General features: G+C 41.3%; 1 protein-coding gene across 6 annotated transcripts in view; it reads left to right on the forward strand.

Annotated features, from left to right (window-relative positions):
- KLF7 (KLF transcription factor 7) overlaps window positions 1–27,739 on the forward strand; it is a 91,692-nt gene that overhangs the window by 39,912 nt on the left and 24,041 nt on the right. For 4 of the 6 annotated variants that reach the window (XR_013372912.1, XM_077885046.1, XM_077885045.1 and 1 more), the window contains one exon: window positions 4,292–4,922. Coding sequence is in view for 5 of the 6 variants with exons in the window: in XM_077885046.1 (XP_077741172.1) it covers window positions 4,292–4,922 (631 nt within the window). In the remaining variant the exon portion in view is untranslated. Of the gene's footprint in view, window positions 1–4,291; window positions 4,923–9,706; window positions 9,942–27,739 lie in introns of those variants that run through there. The other 2 variants (XM_077885048.1, XM_077885049.1) reach the window with 2 other exon arrangements.

A 27,739-nucleotide genomic window follows, 5' to 3' on the forward strand; every position in this document is an offset into this window, starting at 1 on the left:
TGAGCCAAAGGCACATGCCAAACCACTGTGCCACCCGGGGATCCCCTAATTGCAATTTTCTATTTCCATCATCCCTTCTATTTTTATTAATTATAATTTTACTATAAAGAGAAGCTAATCCTCTCCATTTGTTTATTGATTCAACTATTTATATCACTTTGGATTCATAGATATTAATTTTATTCCATGTATTAAAATCCATTATCACTATTCACTCTGTTGCTCATATTGTCCAGAGTTGGTCATTAAGGACTCCTTCAAATTGGCTCCTGAATCTTTTTGACATATCTCTGTTACTTTATAAACACTTCCTAACCTTCTAGTACCATGAGATAGTCTAGACTCATCTTTTATTTTCTTTGCCTCAGACTTTGAATCACCTATTTCTCCAAGGTGCCCTGGTTTCCCTTTATTGGATAATGATATTTAGAAACCAAGATCTGTATATTAGGTGTGCTCACTGCTACCACAGTGTCTTTCTTTTGTAGACTCTTCCTAAAGACAGAGCTAGGACATGTATGTATATATACTCATAGACATGCATACATATTTATTTCTATATATACCTCTCTGTGTGTATGTATTAATATCTAGAGTAAATACCTCAAATTCCAGTTAAACATTATAGGCATTTCTTAAGGGAGTCCTTGTAATCATTAAAGAAAAACATTGGAGATAAACCTTCTCTTTGGCTTAGAAATAATCTAACATTAAAATTCTCTTCATTCGTGCCCAGTGGTTTAGCACTGCCTTAACCCCGGGATGTGATCCTGGAGACCCAGGATCGAGTCCCACGTTGGGCTCCCTGCATGGAGCCTGCTTCTCCCTCTGCCTGTGTCTCTACCTCTCTCTCTCTCTCACTGTATCTCTCATGAATAAATAAATAAAATCTTAAAAAAAATTCTCTTCATTCTTGACATTTTAATTTCTAGCACTCCTGATGAGTTTCTAATTAACAAAATTTTCTCCTCTATCTAAGCAGAATTTACAAGAAGTAAATTTTGTCTTTTTCTCAAGACAAAAACCATTCCAAAATGATTTCTAATTCTCAGATGGAATAAGAATGCCCCGTATTAGGGTTGCAAGTGATAGCTGGTCTTAAGTGGTCCAGCATTTTCCACATTTTAGTAGATATGTCTCTATCTTTAGATCATTAGTGTGACCTGTGTACTCCTGGGATTTAAACTAGGGCATACTGGGTAGTTATTTTTTAACCTTCCCAGAAAAGTATGTAAATGTGTTTAGAATCTCTCTGTTTCCCAGAACTCTGAATATGAAGAGATCTGAGCTTCTTAACGATCACAACAATTTCTCAGTAGCTTTCAAATCTTTGAGCTAGAAAGTATGTAAGAAGACATGACACACAAAAAACTCGATCAAAAGACTGCGGTGGCTTGGTTGTGAAATAGTCCTTGCGTGTGAGGTAGGGAACTGCCTCAAGGACAACTAATAACCTATGATTCAGCTGACTTTTACCTGAAACATATCTGGTCTCGATGATCTGGTTCTGCCCTTTGGGCAAAGCTAAAGAAGCATTATAGTTGTGTTCCAGAAAACGTGTATTAGTGGTCATTTCTAAGATTTCTAGCCTGAGCATCACCCAGGTAGGGCCTCAGGAGATGACTTTTGTGGAATGGAGGAGTTAGAATAATCAAAGTACTAGTATAAAGTTGATTTTTGTCTTTGTTTGATAGACATCATGTACCTATTGAGTGCCAGGTACTGTGCCTGGTAGGTGAGGGTGTTGAAAGGGAAGAGGACCTTTAAGGGAGGTTTTAGGAATAAGATGTCAAAATTTAGAAGTGAATTGACTTTAGCTAAAAATGAGGGCTTCAATATTGGAAATAAGTAAATGATACTTTCTAGAAATGAGATGGAAAAAGGAAAAGGAACATTTTTGAGACATGGAATTTAGAAAGAGGTACCTGAGGATAATGTAAACTTCTAGACCTGAGATGGTGATAGTGTTGGTTTCAGATATAGAGTGGTGGGAAGCTACTCAGCCAGAGCTATTATTTAATCAATACGTAAAATACTTGATGATTGCCTTATATTATAGAGAGTAGACTTCATTGTCCCCTAAGAACTTATCAACACACTTTATATTATTTGGTATCACTTTGCTTTGTAAATTCATGTCACTTTTAGCTTGTAATTATTTATTCTGCACCTTCATCACATGGATCTATTAATATCTTCTTCCAACACACAGAACACTTGCACCTTGCTGTGAACACAGTGGTTGAACAAAAAAATGTGACATGAGTGTTGAATGAAGATTAGAATCATTCATTAGTTTATACTATTAAAAGTCAAGTGAAACCCAAAGTTGATTCATATTTAAAACTCATTAATTCATTAATAGAGTTTTACCATAAGGCTGATTAAAAACCGATTTTTTGGACTTAACTGTGATGATCATTTCATTTAGTAATGTATACAAATATGGAATCATTATGTTGTTTGAAACTAATAAAGTGTTATATGTCAGTTATGCCTCAATAAAAACAGTACTAACAACAACAACAAAAAATAAGCAGAAGACACAAGACTACTGTATAACCAGTGGGAGAATATAAACAATAATTTAAAGATTTTGAAGGTTAAAGTACATAAGTTGGTATTGGATACTTCAGCAAATAGAAAAGAAAACTTTGGAGGTAGAATTTGAGTTACTCAGAGAGTAGGAATGGAGTGAGACAAGCAGGGTAGGAGGAGTTGGGCCCTAGGTGTCTTAAGGATACAGATGATGTTTGGCAGCCATGAAGGACAGGCTGACAGAGAATCCCAAAGGCAGTGACCATCAATGGATTAAATACTAACCCTAGGTAGGCAGCTAGAACCTTGTCAAAATAGTGAGCATGGCATAGCTATTTCATGCAGTCTAAGAAAAACAGGTAAAATGCTGACATATGCACATATTAGAGAAGCACAATCTACCTAAAATCTAGACAAAGAGCTCATGGTTCTATGATTCTATATCAGGGAAAATGTAAACCCTACCAATAGTGCATCTCTATTAGAAATTTATGGGAGAATGAATAGGATAGGAAAGAAAAACAAAAACAAAAACAATATTTTGAAGTGTCACCAAAATAAAATCCTTAATAGATACAACACAACTAGGTGTATCATTAAAATATATTCTTAACAGAATAAAAGCCTAAGATCCAAACATTGGTGAAAATCAAAGATGCCTCTACAGAGCAATAAATTAGGACCTCGTCTCACTTAAAATTTGCCAGTAATGTTTCTTTGCCATTAGTGTTTCTTTGTTAAAGTCTCGAAGCCAGAGCAAATAGAGCTGAGGGTGCCAGTTAGCACCATGGTTTTTATACAAGATTCTGGAAAAGTAGAATTTTTAAGTGAGGAGAGCTTTTCGAGTACAAACTTAAATATTCACTTTTGCCATAAGAGCGCTTCCACCATCATATGAAGAGCACCATGGAAGATTTGTTGTGACTCCGAACTTTTCAGTTCTTTTTCTTTACTTCTTTACCAGGTGAAAGCTTTATGTTGAAATATATTGGGTCCTATCTCTAGCAAGTCAAATAGCTGTGTTTGAACTTATTTTTATCACATAGTTAGAGATGCTAAACCATTGTATTCAGACTTAGGCTCCTTGCCACAAAATAGGTAGCAATTGTATTTTGAATAACTTACTGTAAACAATGGGAGTTTTGTCTTGTAAGCAAAGGTTTTGTGAGAGGCATTCTTTAGAACAGTACCCATTCCTGCTGGTTAGCGAATGCAAGGCCAGGCTTGCTGTTGGTTGATTGCAACTGAGGTCACCTCTCGGTTTGGACGGGTATGATCTGATCTTCGGAGCAAGTTGGAAAATTGACTTATTTTTGCAAGTTGCTCAAGTCTGTTTGAAAAATGGAGTTCGACTATGGGAAGTCTTGTTTCAGTGTGAAAACTTTGTCTGATTCTATTTGCTTCTTGCTTACATGAGAACTCCTAAGGGTGCTTGGAGACTTTTACCTGCTGACTTGGGTTGTGGGGCAGAGATCATTTTAACATTGAACATTCTCCGGGATCTTGATGGTGCGAGATAGTCCTTCTGGGCCTCTAGTTCCCCTTCATTATACTTGCATGATTTGACCCTTATGAACCCTTCAGAAATTACTCGGGGAGTAAATAACAAGGTCAGACCTTCCACCAAGAAAAGTTCAGATTCCAGCCACAAAACCGTTCTGTGTGTCTTCCTGCTCAGCCTGTCAACATGTGGCCTCATGGTGTTCTTCGCCTCTGATGGCTGTTTCTCTCCCTCCCTCCTTCCCCTCTGCAGACATGCCTTGAATTGGAACGCTACCTACAGACGGAGCCTAGGAGGATCTCGGAGACCTTCGGGGAGGACTTGGACTGTTTCCTCCATGCTTCTCCTCCCCCGTGCATTGAGGAAAGCTTCCGGCGCTTGGACCCGCTGCTGCTCCCGGTGGAAGCCACCATCTGCGAGAAGAGCTCGGCAGTGGACATTCTGCTCTCTCGGGACAAGTTGCTATCTGAGACCTGCCTCAGCCTCCAGCCAACCAGCTCTTCTCTAGACAGCTACACAGCCGTCAACCAGGCCCAGCTCAACGCAGTGACCTCATTAACGCCCCCGTCGTCCCCTGAGCTCAGCCGCCATCTGGTCAAAACCTCACAGACTCTCTCAGCCGTGGATGGCACGGTGACGTTGAAACTGGTGGCCAAGAAGGCTGCGCTCGGCTCAGTCAAGGTGGGAGGGGTGGCAACGGCAGCAGCGGCCGTGGCGGCAGCTGGGACAGTTAAGAGCGGACAGAGCGACAGTGAGCAAGGAGGGGTGGGGGCCGAGGCGTGCCCCGAAAACAAGAAGAGGGTTCACCGCTGTCAGTTTAACGGGTGCCGGAAAGTTTATACAAAAAGCTCCCACCTAAAGGCCCACCAGAGGACTCACACAGGTAGTGGTACAAGTTGGCCGCACGTGGTTTCTTCTGCTTCTCCTCCTCTTCCTCCTCTTCCTCCTCTTCCTTCTCCTCCTCCTTCTCCTCCTCCCTCTCCTTCTCCTCCTCTAGCCTCTCAGTGGGAAGGGCTCCCGTGTCCCAAGGAGGGGTGTCGTGCTCACCTGGAGTGGTAGCCAGGCGGGAGGGCCGGGCCAGGGCGGCGGAGTGTCGCTCGCTGGCCGCGCCATCCTTTCGGGCCCAAGGAGCACCCCAGGGCAGAATCACACAGTTCCGAGGACGCCTGAATGGGCTCCGGCGGCGTGACTCACCGCCATACACCCTGCACGTGCTTGTCACCTCCCTGACACGTTTCATCGTTTTAGGAGCGTAGCTCTGCAGTTTTGAGCAACACTGGAGTCTGAGGAGGCACATTTGAAAGACTCCACGGCTAAACAAGGTAGTCGGGGTGTCCCTATTCACTCTTTTCCCAGCATCCCTGATTTTTCATCAAAGTCACCAACAGCAGGAGGGTTTCAGAGTTCATTAGATGTGATCATTCTATAATTAATTGGCATCTCCTCTTTTGCATTGTTCTCTGGCGCGTGCTTTATGGAGAGATGGCGGAATTGCTTTTTAATGAGCCTGTTACTGGGAAGTTGCTAAAGTGATTACATTGCTATGTGTGTGGTAGAGGGGAGTGGGCACCGACAGGGGCTGTATGTTTTACTCAGGACTTCTGCAGTGATTCCCAGGCACCATATTGATCTTTGGAGCAGTGGGATGATTTGGAAGAGCGGGGCTTACAGAGCAAAGAGTGAGATTGGCATTTTCCTTGAAACTGGTCTTCGTTCTGTGCTCTGAGGTGCAAGCTTAGGGCTGGTGTTTCTTCCTCGTGTTAGCATCCTAGGAGCCATTACTGTCATTGACAGGTTTTAAATGAGTCCCTACTGTCTCGCCTGTGTGGTTTTGCATACCACTTGCACAGGACCGCTGAAGAGGGAAAAGCTCCAAAAGTATAGCAGAGTGAGAGTGCAACTGGAGAGAAATGGGTGATTGGATTTGAGCCAGGAGATGTGGCTGCTGAGAGTCCTTTTTGGTCTCACAGCTTGTCTTCCTGGTGCTTTGTGGGGAGTTTCGGTCTGTGCCACCAAGGAAATGTGCAGAGCAGATTTCATTGGCTGGAAAATCAGAAAGACCCGGGTTCTAGTTCTCACTGTGCCACTAACTAGCTCTGTGACCTTGAGAGTGTCCCTTTACCTCATTGGGCCTCATTGTCCATATCTCTCCAACCGACTGGCTTTCCCATCCAGTGCTCTGCAGTGTCAGGGGCATGAAATATCTGTGTGCAGTACAGAAGCACTTTCCTGAAGTAAGATGTGTACTGTGTGTCTAAAAGAAATCACCATTTTGAACCTCAAAGTCAGTCCCAAGGGAGGATGAGAACATACTGCTTCTTTGCTACACAGGACTTCGTCATGTACTCCTCCAGTTCCACATTTAACTTCCTATGTAGCTCTTGGCTCATGGGAAGGTCTGCTAACATGACTTGTGAACCTGGTGGCTCAGGTTGCAGAGTCCCGTGTAGGGTTTCCCAAGAGTTTGAGTCTGAGTGCTCTACTCCACAGACAATGCTTCCTGCTCGAGTCAGCTTCTTTTCCTTTATGATATTGTCCTGCAGGTCATTTTTTATTTATATATCTTTCTTTCTCAAGTCACTGAGGAAAGTCATGACAAGACATTGCAGCGCTCCCAGGCTTTGATGGTGACTCACTTCCTATTCTCCCCAGGAAACCAGAGAAAGCGGAATGAAGCAAGAATGCTTTGTTGAGGGCGTGGAAGTCGTGATTATGGACACGTTTCTGAATTATTGACATGAAGACAGGCCACATCCTGTCTTGTATGAAGACTGGACAGCTCTGGGGAAGCGAGATTCTTTGTTTTCAATGGGAAGTCCAGAGCATTTTTCTTCTTTTCTTATCCCCTTTTCCCAACAGATGTGTCAGAAGGAAACCCCTTTAGGAGTGGTGCTTATTCAGTGCTTTGTTTTTTGGGCATTGTCTACTCAGAGTGATTATCAAGGTGGAGCTCATTATGTTCCCCAGCACCTGCAACCACTTGCCGTACGGTGGACTGATGTGTTAAGACTCCTCCCCATGGGTAATTTACTCAAGGAGGCACCCTACATTATTGAAAGGCAGTGTTGCAGAGTGGTTAAGAGGGAGGGAGGGCTTTGTAGTAGGTGGACAAGGATCTGAGTTCTGGGTCTACTGCTTCTTAGATTTGTGATCTGGTTAGGTGACTTATCTTCCCTGAGTCTCAGCTTAGTCATTTATAAAATATGGGGATAATTTTATCTTCAACCTAGATTGTTTTGAAAATTAAATGTGTAAATATATGTAAAATACTTGGCAGATCGTAAGAGCTCATTGAAGACCGTAGTGGAGTTGGTTGTACTTACTACGATTGCTGCTGATATTGATTAATGATGACTGCGTGAAAAAAACAGCTCTATAGAAAGTAGAAATAAGGCAGTAACCAAAATGAAATACCATCGAAAGCAAAAAGCTTTTTCCTCACTCTGTGTGGGGGTTATGATACTCATGGACACCAGTTATAGAAAGTGCATCTGGATGTGCAGGCATTGGCTCATTGAAGGTGGCAGCACTGTGGATTTTGGCTTTACTAAGACAATACAGAAAGCGATCTCCTTGCATCCTCCAGAAGTATTTTGCCTGTGAAACCCTCCTCAGAGATGATAAGCATGGAAGGAAAAGTAGGTGCTATAAGAAAGAGAAACAGGAGGGGACCTAGAGGTGAGGATGGAGGATGGGGAGAGGGAATATGAATTAATTTGGATTAAATGGATGAGAATCAGAAGTATTTATTTGGAATTGGTGTGAATGGGGCACATGGGGAACTGAAAACAAAGGTGATAATTTATGTGGTGTGGAAGAACTAAGAATAATGAAAAAAAGCATGAAGGATAGAATCAAATTAAGTGCAAACATATAAAAGCAATGGACTAGTAAAAGCTTGAGGGCAAAGGTATATGGCGATGGGAATTCTGGTTGGGGGTGTGGCTGATATAAGTGAGTGAGGGGCAGAGATGCCAACTAAATGTTGAAATGGAGTTTAAAAAAATGGGCTCTGGTTGGATCTGGGCAAGCTATTTTTAACACAGAGCTCCCTTTAATTTAGTGGAAATATTTCTTTATTTTTGAGTTGGGGGAGTTTTGAGGAGAGAGAAAAAAAAAAGAAGATGAGAAAACCATTGGGTAAAAAGAGGGAAAATATTGGCATTCTTTTCTCTAGAGTCATATATGCTATATCTTTTCTATATGGTAATATGTTGAAAAGGAGACACAGTTGCAAAAATGAAATAAAATAAAATGTGTGGGTCTCCCTCTATGCATAAGAAAGACAATACATTCTTGGTAACATGGATTTGCTTGCACTGAAGAATTTTTAAAATGTTATTCATTTAATCTTTATATAGATAGAATTTACTGAGCTGGAAAAGATATGCCTTTTTTTCCCCCCTTCTGTGGCTGTTCTTTTGAGGATGCTGAATCCTTCAAACTTTTTGCCCTGGAGGATGTTAGGCAATGAGGTGATTTTTTTTTTTTAAGGTAGCAGATGTTCAAGTTGGTAGCTAGGGCACAAATACTGTTTGCCCAAGGAGGTGAAGTTAGGGATGGGGGAACCGAGGGAGGGGCAAGACAAGGCAGGGACTGGGACAAAGGGAATATTGTGAAGTCGCAGGATCTTAGTGAAAGGAAGCATATAAAAATGGACATATGGTTTATTCATTGCGAAGAGCACTTAGTGCTGGCATGTGTGTAAAAATGTCCTTTAGCAGCCAAACCATTACAGACCTTTCTCTCTCACTCTGTTTTCTGGTCTTTGTGTAGCATAGTTTTCTTGTTCAATAATTCAGTCATTACGGTCACAGATTTATTTATCTTCTTGGAGTCAGCTAAATAATTCTTATATTTTGATACAAAGGAAATTTTCACTTTCAATTTTTAAAAAAATCACTTTACTATGCTCATGTTCAGCAAAAGTGAATTTATTGAAATGTTAGTAGTTTCTACACAAAAAGAGAAAGAAGTGTTTTCCACATTTCTTCTTGATCATTTCTAAGAAGGAAAAAAAGCCTATGATTGAAGTGGTGCTTTGTGTTAATTGAGCAAACTTTTCTAATGCAGAAATTCATATAAAACGTGTCCACATTTATACTTTTGAGAGTGAGTCATGTTGGTAGAGTCAGGACAAAGGCCAGAAATGAAATCTTTGGTCGTTTATCACAGAGGGGGAAAAGAGGCCATCTTCTCGCATGTTCCACTTGGAGGACTCTTTCAATGGACGGGTGTTGCTTTCACGTAATCCATGGGTCTATCTGATAAGCACATTCTGGATTTTGCACCAACGAATGTAAATGGGTGCTTTTTAGGTGGAAAAATCACACAATTGGGCAATTTACTTAACAATTTATGTCTGCTGTGGGGCAGGTCTTGAGGTGGCACCATTTTTCAGTCTAACTTGGATTTAGGGAAATTGTTTTCAGATAAAAAGGAAGCTAAAAATAACAGAAACAAAGATGAGTGTCATATTTAAAAGGCAAACAAAAGTGTTTATTTTATACGTATAATGAAAGTTCTCTAAAATTTGAAATATCATCTATTTATTCAACAAAGAAAGCAGTTGCTGTGTGCCAGGCATTGTTCTAAGTCTTTTACAAATATTAACCTTTTTAATCCTTGTGTTAATCTAATGACGTAGGTACTATTCTTATTTTATAGGTGAAGGAATGAGGCCCAGAGAGGTCAAGTGACTTGCCCAATGTCACACAGCTCCGAGGAGGCTGGGCCAGGATTCAAACCAAATAGTATTGCTCAAGTCCAAGCTCTTAACTTCTGTGCTGATGAACAATGAGAAAAGAAATCAAGTAGATATTTTTCTTAATAACTCATTATTAAGAGGAAATGAGAAACATAGTTTAAATACAAATTGACAATGAAAACTACTCTGAGTGTCTTCTAAATAGAATAAAGTTGGGAAGGTCCTTAAACATACTGCCTCATCAAGTGACTAAGAACCAGAACAAGGAAATTACAAAGGAATGGTCTTCCGTTCCTAGGCCCATTATTGTTACCATTATAGTTACTGTTATTATGGTCATTACTATTAAACCATTTTTTTAACCTTAGGATTAAAGCGAGACTTTCTTGTAACAGTCCCCAATTCTCTCATTAAAATGACAAACGCTAATGCTCCATTTCTATGAAATTAGGGCAAGCATGATAACGTATGGGGGAAACTGAGAATCAGCAGTGTAGAAATGCTTTAGCCCAGGTTGTATGACCTGCTGTTGGCAGAATTAAAATTTGACCCAGGCCTCCTGTCCCTTGGGTTTGCATCCTATTCAATAGATCATCATCTTCTTCATTTTGTTTGTTCTATTAGTCACTTCCTGAATGGGTCATCAGTGCCCCTAGATGTCAGGCGCTGCACCACTGAGTAAGCAGGACCTGGGAAAGGCATAGTCTTTCCAAGAAAGAGTGCAGAGGGAGACAGAGCACTGAATGAGAGTCGGAGCACCTAGCAGAAGTCAAAAGCAGTGAGGACAATTCAAAAAAAGTTGCCTTTCTCTTTTTGGACAGAGTGTTTATTCGTGCTATTCATCGTTTCAAATGATGCCCATGTGATAATACACTAATTTATCTAAATAGAAGCCCTAATTCAAGGTCAGGCATATCAGCAGGATAAAATTAAATACCTCAGTCTGGAACTGTAGGGGGCCCATCGACCACTTTCAACCTCCTCAGCCCCATAGATAAGAATTCTTTGGATTTATACAATAGCAACTGAAATAGGGCAATTTTAAGGCATTAAAGGGCCTTTAATATGCTGAGACACATGGCTGCTAATGAAGTTTATCCATGTGTTGAGGCAGAAACTCATTAAAGCCCTATTATGGGATGGAAACTAGAATAAGGGTTAACTGTTCAGTTCACAAGGTGGAGAGAGTTTAATAGAAGGGTGTAATAGTTTGGTTTAGCATATTCAAGAGCTTAAGAGAAAGAGTTTGAAAAGAACGGGTGTGAATGAGATGATGGAAAACAATTGATGGGAGAATTTTATGATTCAAGAAATTCTTAGAGCTTCACCACATGATAATTTAGCAATATGTTAGCTCTTAACGTTTATGAAGATAAATTTCAGTAAACATATATTGGATGGAATGGCATAAACTCAGCATATACACAGCAAGCACATTTATTTTATTATTAGAATATGGTAATAAATGTAGGCTTCATGGGATGCCTATTCCAGATGTCCTTTTAATGGATAATTGGTAGTCATGAAGTAAATAAGCATGTTAAAATAAGAATGGAAGGAGAAGAAAAAAAAGAATGAAATTAATAAGCATTTCATCATAAACATATTTCTTGAACACCCATTATACTACACACTTTCCTTCCCCCTATCTCGGAGGGCCCTGCTTTTTGATGCAAAAACCTGAAAATGGTTTTATGAAGTTGCTATATTTGGAACCTGATCTCAAAAGAGAAAAGAACATGGATTGGGGGTGAGAGGTTGGAATGAGGGAAGAGAAAAGAGGAATCTCATTTCAGAAAAGTCTGTGGAAGTAATAGAATTTTATAAATTCTAAGATTTAAAGGTTAGGCCAGCTCTGTTTGATGGAGAAGAGAAAAAGAAGGTCATGAGTCGTTTGCGCAAATGAAGGAGAGACATTGGAAAGGCCAAGTGTGAACTTAAGAAAAAAACTGTTCTCTCTAATAAATAGATAATGTACAGAAGCTGTTTCTATTATAATAAGCATGTTAAGACTGTGATGATCATGGTTATCCTGTACACTTTACGCTGGGAAGTTTGGGGCAATTAAGTGGAGCTTTGAAAAGAGTACAGGCTAAGTGATCTTATAGGAATTAGTTGGGAGTAGACAATACTTACATCATGTGTCTCCTGAAGTTAAAACAATAATGGAGTGATTCTGTTTGAGTCAGACAAAAAAGGAGTTTAAGAAAGTTGTGTTTAATAAAAACAAAACAAAGCAAAACTTTTTTAAAAAAAACTTTGGAATCATCCTTTTTAAAAGGTTAGTTAAAATATTAGGAGAGATGGAAATATATTTGTAAAATGATTTTCTTTGAAAAATATCCAGCTTGAGTTTAGTAGAAATTATAGTTGAAACCTCAAAAATGAATCAAGAAAGCACAAGCATTTCATGTAAGGAAGCCAGTTCCAATAAGCAAATAGGACTCTTTGGGAACCCAGCCTACTGTGGGCATCTATGGTGTGGGACTCAAAGCTCTGCTAGGTGACTCAGGTATTAAAAGATGAGAGCCTTGCTCTTTCCAACCAGGCAATGTCTATTTGTCCCCACCCTGAGGAAGGTGAACTGGATGGCCCTGAGCAACCTGTTTCCCAAAATCTCAGTTCCTTCTTCATGCCCCACCTAAGAACCTTACACCTGATGCTCGCCTACACTGGGTCACTTCCTGCCTTTGAAGCCTTCCTTTATTATCTTTTTTTGCATCAGAATGAAATTTCTTATTGTTATTATTTTTTATATTGAATTATGGGTGGCTGTTAGTGGAATTTTAGGCATATTCAAGCAAGTAGGGAGGCAAGATGGGGGTATGTTGGAAGCTGGGGCAACATTTCCCACCTTCACTCCCTCCCCTCTCCTGTTCTGCTACTGGATTTTCTATACATTTTTCTAAGAGGAACTTCTTTTCAACCACTTTCAAAAGTTGTACATTAGTTCTTAAGCTAAATATTAGTAGAATCAAGGCTGTTCAAAGTAATAAAAAATTAGTGACTTTTTATTGTCCTGGTTATTTGGCGAACCAATGGCAGAGTTATTCCCCCTTCCTGCAGTATCTCCATGTGTAGTTGCCAATGTTAGAATCTGACTAGCTTATATAATGGAGGTCAGCCCACTTAAATTATTTAAGAGCGTCTGCAGTGAGAATAAGCTTTTCATGGTTTGTCCCATATTTCTGTTCACCTTTCCTTCTCCTTCACCATCTGTGCTGATTGAGGTAGGAGAGTCAGGGACTGTCCCAGGACTGGACATCCCTAAGCTTTTAGGGATGGAAGACCAGGGCACCCCATTACTAGTTCCTTACAGAGCCTAGGTCTAGCCTTGTCCTAAACTAGTCCTAGTTGGCTCATTCCCCTCTGGTCCCTGCTTTTTATTTTGGACCCTGTATCTTTTCCTGACTTCCCTTCAGAAGTTACCTGCATTCAGGTTAGACCCCTTTTATTTTGTTTGCAAAATAAAATGCATTTATAATTTAAAACTCATTTGATATTGTAAACCACTCACCCAGTTTCATAAAATATACAGTCAGGCTTCTTTTGTTGTTTCTGCCGTCAGAATGCACCTTTTCGTTACTATAATTGACATTGAATGTATGGAATTCAGTAATGTAAAACAGTGGTACACATATTGTTTTCGGGCAAAGTACAACTTTTTAGAATTCCAACTTTGTTGGGATAGAATAGCTTTCAACTGTTTCGCTTAGGTTAGCTGAAGTTGGTAGAAGCCATCAATCCTTTTGTTTTGGGGAAGGAAGCCAGAAACCATCTTCATCTGAGAAAGTCTTCTCCCTTCATGGTAGATTGTTACCCAGCTAAGTGTGTTATGGTATATGATGTCTTCCTGTGGAGCCCTTGCTATTTTCATATCAGGGAAATTCTGTGAGAAGGACTATAAATTGTTCCCCAGTTGAAGGCACTGTTTAGTGAGAGAACTTCTAGGAGTTTAATGGATGCCCTAAAAAATGTAGAATTATATAATCTCTGCCCTGATGAACAGAACCCACAAAAAGGCTTGAAGGGTACATATTCTAGTATCCGAGAGGAGCAAGATGCAGGAGGAATATCTGAGAATAGCTGTGCAGGAGTCATTTTTAAAAGTTTTCTGTCTTCATTGGTTGTGTTTATGTGGTTTAATGTCATCTCACTGGAATTCATTCCTGGGATTATGAACTTACTGTGTTTGAATCCCCTTACTGTGGGGCACATGCACTCTTTCCTTATACTCAGGTTCTGCCGTAGAAAGGAAATAATGATCATACTGAATTCTCAATTGGTCACGAGCTTGTTGAAGCCAGTATTGGTATTTTAAAAAGAACAACAAAAGATACATCTCCCTTCTCTGATATAGGTAATAAGACATTTTATGTTCCTAGCATTCAGGAGAGAGTGTCAGAAAATCAATATGAATAAATTCAAGTACACAGAGGATTCATCCTCTTCTGAAATGTAGCATATGGTGAAATGACTGTATGCATTATTAAATATTTTTTGCTTCACCCACATGTAAATATTAGCATATAGAAAAGGTACCACAGGCTATTTACAAATTTAGGCAGAAGGCGATTTGCTGGCTTTTTTGTTTTTTTCATTCTTTGTTGTTGTTGTTGTTTAGTGTCTCAAGGCTTACAGCTAATCTAAATTTGAAACTAAATACTGTCATTATGGAAGATTTTTTTCTGAGTTCTTCCAATTTCTCTGGGGACAAAATAATGGCCGCTCGAAGCAGTGGAGAAACAGTAATTAGGGCAAATAGTAATACTGTGCATGATTGAGGAAAATGTGAGGAAGGGAGGGAGAAAACGCAACAGACAGACTTGTACAGCCTGTTACTAGGAAACCACATCAGCATTAAATACAGTGTGCTAATTGGCTATCCTGTTTCTGCCTGGGTACCAGCCTGGGCCTGCTACACAGCTGTTTCTGCTCTTTCTGGTTGCTAGGTAACTGCATCAATTTTTTTCCCCCTTCTTTGTATTCTGGAGGCTAATTGGCTACTTCTGCTCCTGGTGTTGCTGCTGGGTACCAGTCTGGGCCTGCTGCTCTGCTGTTTTCCAAAGGGATTTAAAGGGGGGAGGGGAGGAAAAAGGAAAAGGAAGATATGCTGGCAATTAATGGAGCATAAGTGCAAATTCTACACAATGTCTGGCACCTGCGTCCCCTCACCCTGCTTTCTCAACTAAATCCTTTAGCTATGAAAACACATTCGAATCTTGGAGTCTTTCTTTTCTCTGCATACCTTTTGAATATAACTTAAAAGAAACAAGACATTTGAAGACTACTTAAATGATGGATTTAGTCTTCTTAAGAAAGAACTGGCAAATTGCTACACATTTATGTTTGATAGGGGCGCTAATAGTATTTTCACAAACATTGAAATTACTAACTTAATAACAAAGCGGCATCTTTAGCATCTTAAAGGTAGTGCCACTTTATCTCTTAAATGGACCAAATTCTTTTGTAGCCATTCTTCTTGAAATCATACAGAGTGTAAAGTAAGAAATAAAATGGACTAAAAGCAATTATTGGGTTTTCCCAACTGTTTTATTCATTAAAGAAGGAGTAAACGGAGACTTCTAGTCCCGTGACTTTTCATTATGGATTTCATTTCTCTGATATGCCCAGCACATGTCTCAAATGCTTTTTGGTGGCACATTGCTTTACACAGAAGAGATGGATGGATGTTTTGCACACCTTATATAGCAAATGATCAAATGTGGTGCAAGATAAACCTAAAATCAGTTTTGCGATTTTAAAAAAGTGTAATTACTTTCTATCTGTTGTGTCTCCTATTGAAGTAGACGTTTTCCATTTCTCACTGGAAGTGTGGGGAGGAAGATTCTTCAGAAGTGAAGTGATGCTTCATGGAGGTTTCACTTTAAATGGTTGAGAAGGGGTATGCAAATTGAGGCCCCTTGAAGAGGCAACTTCATTGCCCTGCAGAGGAACTATTTTATTCAGAAAACCCGGAGCACGTTGTATGACTGTGCTCAGAAATAGTTAGCAAAGGCAACTCTTACTTGACACTGATGGCCCGTACTGGTTCTCCATACTAATGAGATCTACAACCCCCTTTCGAAAATGAAGCAGGAAGAGTTCTATTCAGAGCAACAAGCCCTGCCACTATCAGATGGGATCAGGCTCTGTGGAATCATTTCTGCTTAGAGCATCCTTAAAATAGGTGTAGAAGACCTCAAAGTAGGCTAGGATGATAGAGAGAATTTTGTAATGTTCCATAGACCTTCCACCAGCTAACCAGTGATAGCATTCATATTGCAAAAGAAAATCTGATCCTCAGAGGATGACAACAGAGCAGACAAAATACTATTTCTGCTACCAGTTATTAATCACTCAGAAGTATTTTCCCATTAAAGGACTCAGCCATTTGATTATGGGAGCCATCAGATGTCAGACATTCCTCCATTGCTTGACAGGTTTTATACTCTGACCTCGGGGGGGAGTGGTTTTGGTTGTTTGAGTGTTTAGTCTTTGTTGATGACAGATTGTTAGAGTAACAACTTTCCATGTATGTTATGGATCATTCCTAGCCAACTGAAGCAGGATCTGAAGTGAAAAGGCCAAGGAGTCCTGGTGTTTGTCTTTTCCACCACTCTTCACCCATCCATTGGGTGTGGTTATGTATCTACACTGTGGCTCTGGTAAGACCCAAGAAACAGGGGTTTTCAAAGGCCGAAGTAGTTAGTCATGGGTAGCCCCAGCCTTGAATGAACACCAGTTCTCACTTCTGAGCTTCCTCTCTTCGTGCTCTTCTGGGTGGGTGATCTTTGTTCTTTGGATGAAAGCAGTCTTGGGACAGCAGGCATGCTTTGGGGGTTGAGAAAAGGAAGTATTCCCCCTAGCTGCTTCAACCTCTCGATTCTCCTCAGTCACCTGCTTTGCTAATTCTCATCTCCACATAGCACTGCTACCTCTTCTATAAGGTAAATCAGTTGATAAGCCTAGAAAAGAGGAATCTGATGGCCACTGTCTGCCCAGCAGGGCTGCTGCTAACCCATATCATGCCTTTGTGTGAATCAGGAGCAGGTGTCCCTTCTATGGGGCAGATGCTACCCTGTGCTGGAGGAGTGGTGCTGGAGTCCGTCCTCAGCCCTCCAGCTGGACACCCTGTGCCCACAACCTCACATGGCTCCCTGCTCACCACGGGAGCTGATCCACTCCAGCGGGCCTTCCCTGACCCTTGAAGAACTTGTGAGGCTAATGAGGTTCCAGGAGGAACATGAAAGTCGCATGACTGTTTGGGGGGGGGGGGGTCCTGAGGCCTCCTCTCCATGGCTAAAGAGGCCATTATATGTGAGAGCAAACCTTTTAGCCCAGCCATTCTCCCCAATGTGAGATCATTAGTTGCCTAATGCAGCAATTCTCAACTTGGGCTGATTTTGCCCCTCAGGGGATGTTTGGCAATGTCTGGAGACAGTTTTGGTTGTCCATCTTGGAGGGGGTATTGCTACTGGCATCTGGTAAATGGAGGTCAGGGATGCTGCTGAATATCCTGCAGTGCACGGGACAGACCCTGCCACAAAGAATCCTTGCACCCTGAATGTCAGTGGTGCCAAGGTTGAGAAACCCTAGCTTCGCACAACCTTAGCTGGCCTTTGCTTCTTCTCTTTGTGTTACTCTGCAGCACTTGCAAAATATTTCCTCATCCTTTTGAGACCGCCCACCAGGTCTTGGTTCCCTTTTATGATCTTTTAGATGTTGACTAAGTATAAATATTGTATAATTTATTATTTTGTCAGGACTTAGATGTGCTGGTTTCCCCTCTTATGACCATGAGGGAAATCTCTCCACCTGTCAGATGCTTAGCTTTCTAGATGTCACATTTGTGATTGGAACTCTTTGCAAGCGACATCCCCCTCACCCCCACCCCACCCTCCTTGCTGAAGGCTCCTGACCTGTAATAATTTGAGATTTTGCTGAGGCAGGGATTTGAATCACATGAGCTGCCAGCCTGGTGTGTGGGAGGGAGGCTTTCGCCAAGTGGGCTCAGCCGACTGGGCACTAACGATCATCCTCTACCTATCCTCTGCTGTACAGCAACCTGACTGAATTACAATGGTTTTTGCCTTGTGGTCAAAAAGAAGGTTGATTGTTAGAGCAGAAGTAAGTGTTTTTATTCAGAAAAGAGAACTTTTATTAGGAAAACTGTGCTGCTGCATTTGTATGTGCCACTGCAGTGCCTTTGCTATCATTCACGATTCCGGTTCCCACCAACACCATGTGGAAAGTACTGTAAAGCATTTTGAGTTCTCAGGGAGAAAGGTGTCATCGAAAGTGAAGAGATTTAAATGGCATTATCTAATGGACACATACTTTATGCTTACATTTTGTCAGGAGATGTGAATTATGCATTGGCCCTCTCAGCTACATTCACATGCATAGAAAATAACATTGTCAGACGTGTCATCCCCAGATACAATGGACAATATGCTATTATAATTGTATGGCATTGTCCTTGCTGTTTGGAGATAATACTGCTGACATGATTCCTCTCACACATGTGAATGTGGCTGTAGGGAGTACGTGACATCTGTGTCTTTCACACAGATTAGTTTATCCCTTGCCTCTTGGAGGGATTGCGATTAGTGAGCTGCCCTCCTGGGGTCATGGTAAGTGCCATGTTTTGGATCACAGTTGTTATCAGACCTTAGTTTTAGGCCCAATAGGGAATTAGGAATATTTAGCTTGATGACCTGAAGAGGCAGTGGTTATTTAGACCACTCCCCAGAGCAGATGGGCTAAAGAAGGGGTAGGCTGAGGCATTCCTACTCAGATTGGCTTTGGAAATGAGAAGGCAATTGGGTACTAAACCTGGGAATGGCTACCTCCATATTACTGCTTTGTCCAAGTAAATAGGCGCAATACTATCACTTGTATTAATCTTTACAGTTTACCAAGTGCTTTCACATACCTCGTGTCATTTCACCGTCACTCACCTGTGGGATAAATATTCTCATTGCTCCCATTTTATAGATGAGGAAGTAGACTCAGAGGATAATCTTTTTTTTTTTTCAGAGGATAATCTTTTACAGGTTTCTGTGCTGAGCTGTGGAGCCTACCTTATGTTGTTTATCCTTTAGATGCCTGTGTGTGTGTGTGTGTGTGTGTGTGTGTGTGTCTGTGTGCGTGCCTGCCTAAATTACAGCAGGATATAAATGAATTGAGGCGTATTATTATAGTTCAGCAAAATAAATGGCCTAATATTTGCCATTCTACTTATTTCACACATATGCTAAGTAACACATGTGTTATTATCTTACTTGTCCAATGTGACACAAATTTAGAAGAGCTAAGAAAACAGAACGATATAATGTATAGGAATATCATATCTTCCTATATCCTGTCTATTTTGATTAGACTTAAAAATCCTGATCTTAGTTGCTTTTTCCATTTTAAAAAAGAAAGCTGGTTTTGAAGATGCATATATATATTGGTGTATTGGTTCTGAAAGTGATATCTCAGTACCAGTGAGTTTGCATATTGTAGAAAATTTGTGGAGAGAAATCGTAGACAGAAATTCCCCTGAACCCTTAAAAGAATGCATCTTAGCCATCCTCATTTATTCCTAAACTGGAAAATCCAAATGGTGGTGCCTTCGGGAAGTTGGAACAAGCTATGAATGGATGGATCATGGTGTACAAGTTGCCCACTGCGGTCTTCGGTATACCAGAACTCTGGTAGGGGAGTGTGAACAAACAATTCGTGCTTTTATTTTAGTTTGTATGATAAATATGGAGTTAAAGATAATCTTGCTTTATCCCTTTTTCACCCCACTTTTTGGAGGATATTAATGGATGTATCAGATGTGTTATGGAGCAAAATACTTGGTCTATACAGGAATTATAAATTCCCTAAGGGGCAAAGACCCCAAACTCACTCAGGTTTAGATTTCTGCTCCGTGTGCAGCAGTCTGTCCTCTATATTCACAACAGCTCAGTAAGGAAGAATAGCTGGTTCTACCATAAGGATCTACAGGAAACTCCAAGCAATGGGTACTTGCATTGTCTTCCAGAGATCTGCAGAAAGAAAAGGTTTTAACATTGAGACACAAATCCCTGGAAGGTAGAAGGAACATTTAACCCCTGTGGGCTCCATTTTTCAAAGATTGTTTACCTATAGATATTTATTTTTTTGGTCTGATCCTGTGTTCCTGTATATCTTTGTGCTTTTGAATTTACTTCCTTCTTTTATTTATTTACCTGCCAAAGGAATAACCTTTATAAATCGTTATGGTTGGCAGGGCCCCCGATCCCCATTTGATATTTGCCCTTTGCTTGCCTGGTTTGCTGCTGGGCGTGTAGAAGGCGTGCTAACCCACCCGCGTGACTTCCTGTCACCGTGCTCAGGTCTCCACGTTTTTCTGTGGTCTTCTTTGGTGTCCATCTTCTCCACAAAGAATGTTTAATAAGCAGAGGCAGGGACTGGAAAGAATCTTTTCAGCTAAGGAAACCTTTCATACTTCCTTCCCACTATTGTCATTGCTCGAGCTGGAAAGACCCTAGGCACAAAGCTTATGGGATCAATTACCACCAGCTCACTGTTAACCATTTTTTTTTTACTCTGTTGTGGGAAGAATAAAGCAATAATTAAAATTAACTGAACAGCTTTTGCTCTATTGAGGCGTTAAATCTTTGTGTAAACACAATCACATTGTGCAAACATAGGTCTTTTCAGCTGGCTGATTTAGACAGTGAAGCCACTGAAGTTTTGAGGTCTCTGGGTCAAGGGCCCCATTTTGACACGGTTTGAAAGGTCACCTGCTCATTTGTGTCTCTGCTGCGCCGCACAGAGTGCCCTGAGCGGGTGTGATCTCCTGCCCGCCGCCGCAGCACAAAGAGGAGCGGCTGGCATTTGGCAGATCGTGCAGAAAACTACGCAAAGTGCGACTCTGGTGCCCAGGGCGGGTGGTGAGAGCTTGCGAGCCCCTGGAGCCCAGGCACTGAGACAGCTCGAATGTGGAGAAAACAGCAGTTATAAAATATAAATGTGTTTATTATTACACTGGGCCCATGCTATATAATTTTACACACACTCATATCTGTGATTTACGGCCCCAGCTCCATACGGAAAAGTGTGCTAATTTACCCAAATTGATAGAGAGGCCTCTGAAGATGATCAAATTAGAAGCAACAGTTTAACTGAGAAAGAAGGGCCTCCTAAAACAACAACAACAACAACAGAGTGGCTGCTGTGTCAGAGGCATCTTTGATAAGCAGAGCTTCACTTTAATTATTCATGATAATGATTGCCCTGGAAGGAGGGCGCCTCCCAAGTCCCCACAGCACCGTGAACACCAGACTACCCTGCCCGGCTCTCAGCGAGCTTTGTCGCGCTTTCTCCTGAGGGAGGTGAGCGGGCTAAGGGTTGGGAGGTTCTTACACACCTGTGGCCCTTTTCTAGGGAGCAGGTGTCAAGGGTGCTGCCCCAGAAAAGGAGGGAGGCCCAGTGGTCCCAGCCCTGGTTTGGGGCACTCCCTGTACTTATCAGGCAGCTTGCCCGTGCTGTACCCGTGGAAGGGTGCTGCCCCAGCAAAGGAGGGAGGCCCAGTGGTCCCAGCCCTGGTTTGGGGCACTTCCTGTACTTATCAGGCAGCTTGCCTGTGCTGTACCCGTGGCCGTGTCCTGAATCCTCCCAAGGAGGGAGGAGAAGCTGTAAACCTGGAAGAGCCCAGGGGTACCCAGCTATAGGTGCTGACCTGACTTCTGAGTCTGGTCTGCCTGCAAAGCCAGGTCCCCTGCAGTATTCTGGAATTTCCTAGGAAAGAAGCCAGGAAGACGCCCCGGGAGCACAGACCCCACCCTGCTTCCACTGCCGCCCATCCCATTTGTTGTGCTTTCAGCTCATTTCCTGGTCCTTACGGCAATTACCCTCAGCATTTCCGACAGCTTTCCAAAGTGTTTTAGTCTTGGCAGAATCTTGAGTTACTTGTTCTGGGGGCTCCTCAGAAGGAATGCACTGTGGAACAGTATGTGTTAGTTCCCGGGTACGCTGGAGCATCCATGACTCGTGCCCTTGCAGGGAAACTTCATGCAGACAGCCTACTGCCAGTCCAGGAGAACTGGATGGGCCATTTTTACCAGATGGGCACTTGCCAGCCTATGGAAGCCGAATGACCACCCAGTCTTCATAGCAGAACCCCGGGACACATCCCTGACACATACCCTTTCCTTCCCCTCTTATTCAGTCAATACCCATATCTTATTGGCACTACTTTCAAAGTATGGTTTGTATTTGTCCACTTTTCTGCGTCTCTGCTGCGAGGGACAATGCCATCCGTGTTTCAGCCACTGTCTTCTGTCTGCCAGTCTGTGTAGAGCCTTCTCAAGGGTCCTCCCACATCCGCTCATTTCCCTCTGCAGCCCATTCTCTATTTTGTACCTAGAGTGATATTTTGAGAATTCACATCTGATCGTGTTATGCCTCTGCTTAAAAGTTCACAACAGCCACCATTGTTCTTAGGATAGAGTCCAAATTCTTAAATGTGGCCTATAAGATCAGTGTCCAATAGAAATAGATAATGCAAGCCATGTGTATACTTACATATACGTTTTCTGACAGTTTTATTTTCATTAGTTTATTCATTAATTTACTTATTAATTGGTGTACTGATGAATTAATACTAGACTTTAACTCAGTATATCCAAACTTATCATTTCAACATGAAATCAATATAAACAATCGTTAATGAGCAATTTTACATCCTACTTTCCAGACTAAGTCTTTGAAGTTCAGTGTTTATTTTACATTTAAAGCACATGTCAATTCAGATTGTTCACATTTCAAGTGCTCAGGAGGTACATGCAGCTGGTAGCCACCACATTGGACCATGCACATCTTTTTTTTTTAAGAGAAAGAAAGAGAGTGAGCATGCATGTATAAGCAGCATGGAGGTGGGGTAGAGGGAGAGAGAGAGAGAGAGAATCCCATGCAGGCTCCACTCCCAGCACAGGGCCCAATGTGGGGCTCAGTTTCATGACCCTGAGATCATGACCTAAGCTGAAATTAAGAGTTGGATGCTTAACTGAGCCACCTAGGCACTCCTGGAACACATATTTAAGCCCTTGTGGTGTGGTCCTGTTTGATTCTCCAGCCACGATGTGACTTCTGTCCCATCTGGGCTTGGTGTGGGAGAGGATATGGAAGAGGGGTTGAGAAACTCACCCCTGCTAAAGAGTTGGAGGAAATAGCCCAACAGTGGGCTGACTTCATTTTACATGTCTGTTCTGCAGGGATCTCAGGCAGTCAGAAGTATGGGTTAAGAATGAAGCCCTTGCTTTGCTATTGCCCTTGGGGGGTTTCCATTTTTGGTTTATCTAGGGCTAAGTCAGGCTGAACAGATGTTTTTTGAGAAAGTAAAGGGATTTAAATGGAGAAAACACTGGTAAAGCTGCTATGTTATATTCTCTTCTGAGGGAAAATAGCCTGCCTATCCCACATAGAGGTCCTGTAGTGAGCAGCACTGCTCTGTGAGCTGAAGATGGGCCTGGGGGAGTGGGTGTGAGTTGTAGTTCACACCCCTGGCTTTCGTCTCAGTAGATTACTTATTCACTTTTAAAAAGTTAAAACTGTAAAAGGCGAAAGATTTAATAGTGAAAGGGAATATAAGGGAAGGGAGAAAAAATGTGTGGGAAATATCAGAAAGGGAGACAGAACATAAAGACTCCTAACTCTGGGAAACGAACTAGGGGTGGTGGAAGGGGAGGAGGGCGGGGGGGTGGGGGTGAATGGGTGACGGGCACTGAGGGGGCACTTGACGGGATGAGCACTGGGTGTTATTCTGTATGTTGGTAAATTGAACACCAATAAAAAATAAATTTATTTAAAAAAAAGTTAAAACAGCTATTATATGGGTGCATCTAAATATTTCTGACATTCTTTCCAGTTGAAAGATTTGCTTTATCAGAAAATATTTCCAAAGGGAATGTAAACATTTATTCTATTTTAATTGCTGGCATTTCAGTAAGAGTCAGAGTGAGGTAGTGGTTAAGCCTGTGGACTGAAGATAAGCTGCCTGAGTTTAAATCTTGACTGTACCACTTACAAGGTGGAGAACTTGGTGAGTGGCTTTATTTCCCTGACCTCAGTTTTCTCATCTGTAGTGTGGGGAGAATGTGTCTCACAGGGCTGTTGAGAGGATTAAAGAAAAGAATATATATAAAAGCCTTTAGTTTCCTGTAGTGCCTGGAACATATGGAGAGCTCGCTATATATTGCCCCAAGATTTGTAAAACACTATCATTAATTGTAGATAGCTGAATGGGGCCACGCTCTTGGCTCAGGATGTCCATTCAAGGTACTTTCTCTTAAAAGATACATTTATTGTCTAGTTTTGTGTATAACATTTTGTGTCTTTCTCTCACACTTAGTTATCTACTCTACATATACCTCTGTAAGGAAGGACACTATAGACATCTCATTACAGTTTGATTCTGCTGTCTATATCTCCAGTAGGAAAAGCCCAGCATATTTTAGTGCATGATGTGTATACCATATTTTATTGGTACACAGTATCTGGGCTTCCTTTCTATATGTGGCATTGGGTTTGTACTGTTTGGTCTAAACCCTTTGGCTTTCTAATCAATGACCTGTTGCTGGTTGAAGCATTGGGGCTTGGGGTATTGAATTAAATGAAAGACCAGCCCCAGGAAGTGGTCTGCTCCTAAGACCGTAACACTGATCTCTAATCATTTTAGTAAAAAACAGTGACTGTTGGCCCTTTATTCACTAGGAAAGTATGTCCAGGCACTAGGTGTTGATATGAGCCACCTTGCATAAAGGGGGATTTTTGTTTGGAATATTTTAATAACCACCTTGCCTGTAAGTGCTTACACAGATAATCATCTCTCTTCAGACTTCACAATAGTCCTAAGAGGCCAACATCAAAGAAGGGGTTAGCTCCACTTTGCAGAGGAGGAAAGTGAGACTCAGAGAGTATGTAACTCTCCTAAAATCACATAGTAAGTAGGAAGAACTAGGACTAGAACCAGCTCTCTTGACTGTGAGTCGTGTGTGTGTGTGTGTGTGTGTGTGTTCTCTACTAAAGTGTATGTGCACACAGGCGACACCGTTTACAGGAGCTCTGAGTAAAAGAACTATGACTGAGATGTGAAATAATGTTTATACTGTAAGTTGGGGCCATTTAGGCATGCATTGTTTTCATTCATCAGTTTCTGTTACCTTTGAATTATTAAGAACATTAGAGGAAGCTATCTATAACAGGGATGCAAGCTAGCAGAGGCTTTAAAAAGATATGATGTTTTTTCTACTCCACATAAAAATCCAGAATCTCAAACAGCTGTGCCCTGAGAAGATGTCAGAATCCCAGACTCCTTCTATCCTGTTTTCCCCTCATCCTTAGGGTTTCTGTTCTTCAGGAATTGCCTGTGTTCACACAATTCAAGATGGCTGCCACCAGGCCTGCTTTCCAGGAACCTACTTTTCATGCAGCTATTTTGAAAGGGGGAAGGGGAGAGGATGTCCCAACCTTTTAAAGTACAGCTTGAAATTGCACTTGTCACTTCCACTCACATCTCATCAGCCAGAACTTAGTCATATGTCAACACACTACTGCAAAGGAGCTGGGAAACAGTCTTAATTTGGGGTGGCAATGAGCCCAACTAAAATTTGGGGGTTCTCTTACAGAAAAAGGGAGAATGCATACAGAAAGTCATCTGGCAGTTGCACTATGCTCTTAGTCTGAAGAATAGTTTCCTTTTAGCCTGTAATGTAGACATTTGAACATGAAACACTTGACTTCTGAAATTCTAAATGTATAACATGGTAAAGGAGAAATTTTAGTATATTCTACTTTGTGGCACATTGCAAAATCAAAATAACTGCACAAAAACTAGGTTCCTGTGGAATGCCAGAAGTTCTGAATGGAAACTTAATTTACATTTTGCATTTCATGAGAACAGTGCATTACTGGAACAATATGAAGTGAATGGGAAGTTAATAACAAGAGATCAAGCTTATAGGATCAAAATAACCATGTCTTAAAATTTCTTGGACTTTTTTCCCCCTCGAAGTATAAAGTCACATTGCCTTGACACTTTTGTCCCAGGATGAAAATTAAGTAGAAGAATAAAGAGAATGTATTTTGTAGCTGTGGGTTTAGCACAGACAAAATTAAGGCTGTTTAAGGTTAGAGGTATACAGGCTGACAGATTGTGTGGGGGTGTTTCTATATATGTGGGTGTCAATATGTTTGTGCTGAATTGTTTGCAGATTTGGGGGGGATGTCATGTGTGTGTATGTTAATGTAGATTCCATGGGTGGCTTCAATCATTGTGTTTTCTTCCTAATTATTCATATTATGAAGCAGCAGAAAGAGGATGTAGGAGGATCTAGATTACTGTGTTTAAAGAAGGTTTGAAGAAGGACTCATAACATATGTATGTGTTCGTTCAGTCAAGTGCATCAGGGGTCTTTGACATGTTTTCGGCATTCTGAGTCTTGGAAATACTACTGTGAATAAATCTGATCTCTGCCCCTGAAAGAAGCATTTGGTTTTGTGAGGCGATAACAGGAAAAAATGACTGAAGCAGTATAAGACTCTTCTATAGGAAGTTATAGGAATAGAGAGGAAGGAACACTCAACTACCAGAGTTGATCTAGAATCACTTCTCAGAGGATATGCTTTTTAAAGTACTAGTGCCACATATTGGGCCAGGCTCTGAGGATACAAATATGCAGAGGCATGGGCTCTGACCTCAAGGCAGTCTCCTGGAGGGAATACCTGGTCTTCGAGGCCCCACAGGGTCTGGCTCTTACCACCTCTCCAGTCGTTCTTGAAATTCCTCCTTATATACTCATCCTTTACCTCAACTATGATAAACCACTGTCACTCATCTCTGAGTCTTTGCACATGCTGTGGCTTCATGCATACAAACAGGTGGGACTTCTTCACCTGGGAACTCCTCTAATGCAGAGATCCTTTGCTATTAGCTTTCATCTCCAGCATTGTCACTGCTCAGTACATATTAGACTAATAATTAATGTAGATTAACTCCAACTTGTCACCTTAAAGAGGCTGTATTTTCACCATTAGTGAATGAGACCAGAAGTCTAGACATTTGACTTTGCCTGCTCACCCAATGGACAGAGATGAAGTATTTCAGAGTTAATGCATGTTAGGGCTTTTGAATCTGGAAGGCAAGGTGGTAACAAAGCTTTCTGTACTGTTAATTTTTGATTGATCACCCGTCTGTTAATTAGCAAGCATCATATGGAGTACATACAATGTGCCTGAGCCTGTGCTAGACATTGTGGGTGATGACAAGCAACTGAGAATCATCTAGCCCTGTGCTTGGACACACATTGTTTTAATTACATTTATTGAACTGGTGGTATTAGGTGTCCCAGTGTTAAAAGCACTTTCTATGTCATATGGGTGGGGAAAGCAGGGCAAGGGATCAAGGCATAGGAAATTAAATATCTCACAGGACATAGTAAATAAGTAGCCAAAGAGTGCAAACTCTGACAAGACTGTAGATTTCTAAACAGGAGGAACACTTTAGGATGGGATGACATGTGGAAGATAGATACATTCTAGTAGAGGACATTCTAGTAAGTGGGACAGGCTGTGGAGGGCAGCTTCAGGATGCTGGAGAGAGAGGGGCTTAGGTAAGGAGGAGTGGGTAGGTTAGGGTAGAAAAATAAGTGAGGTAGTTTTGTGAACATCTCTTTTAAGTATATAGGCAGTGGTATGTGAAGAGCATCTGTCTTAGGTTATTATTTGTCAAAATAAGACACTTAAATTTTTCCTTTGAGTTACCCTTTTCTTACACTTCATAGTTGGGTATGGTACATATTTAGGTTGCTTTAGCTAATGAGTAAATTCAGTCTCTAAAAAACAGTGTTTGATCATCTTGGAAGAGAGTTATGCAGACAAATTGATGTTTTAAAGCTTGGCTGATTTAATATTTGCCTCTAAAAATCTCTAGAGAATTAGATCTATTCAACTTG

This window comes from Canis aureus, chromosome 36, assembly GCF_053574225.1.
Source record: "Canis aureus isolate CA01 chromosome 36, VMU_Caureus_v.1.0, whole genome shotgun sequence".
NCBI classification, from domain to species: Eukaryota; Metazoa; Chordata; class Mammalia; order Carnivora; family Canidae; genus Canis; species Canis aureus.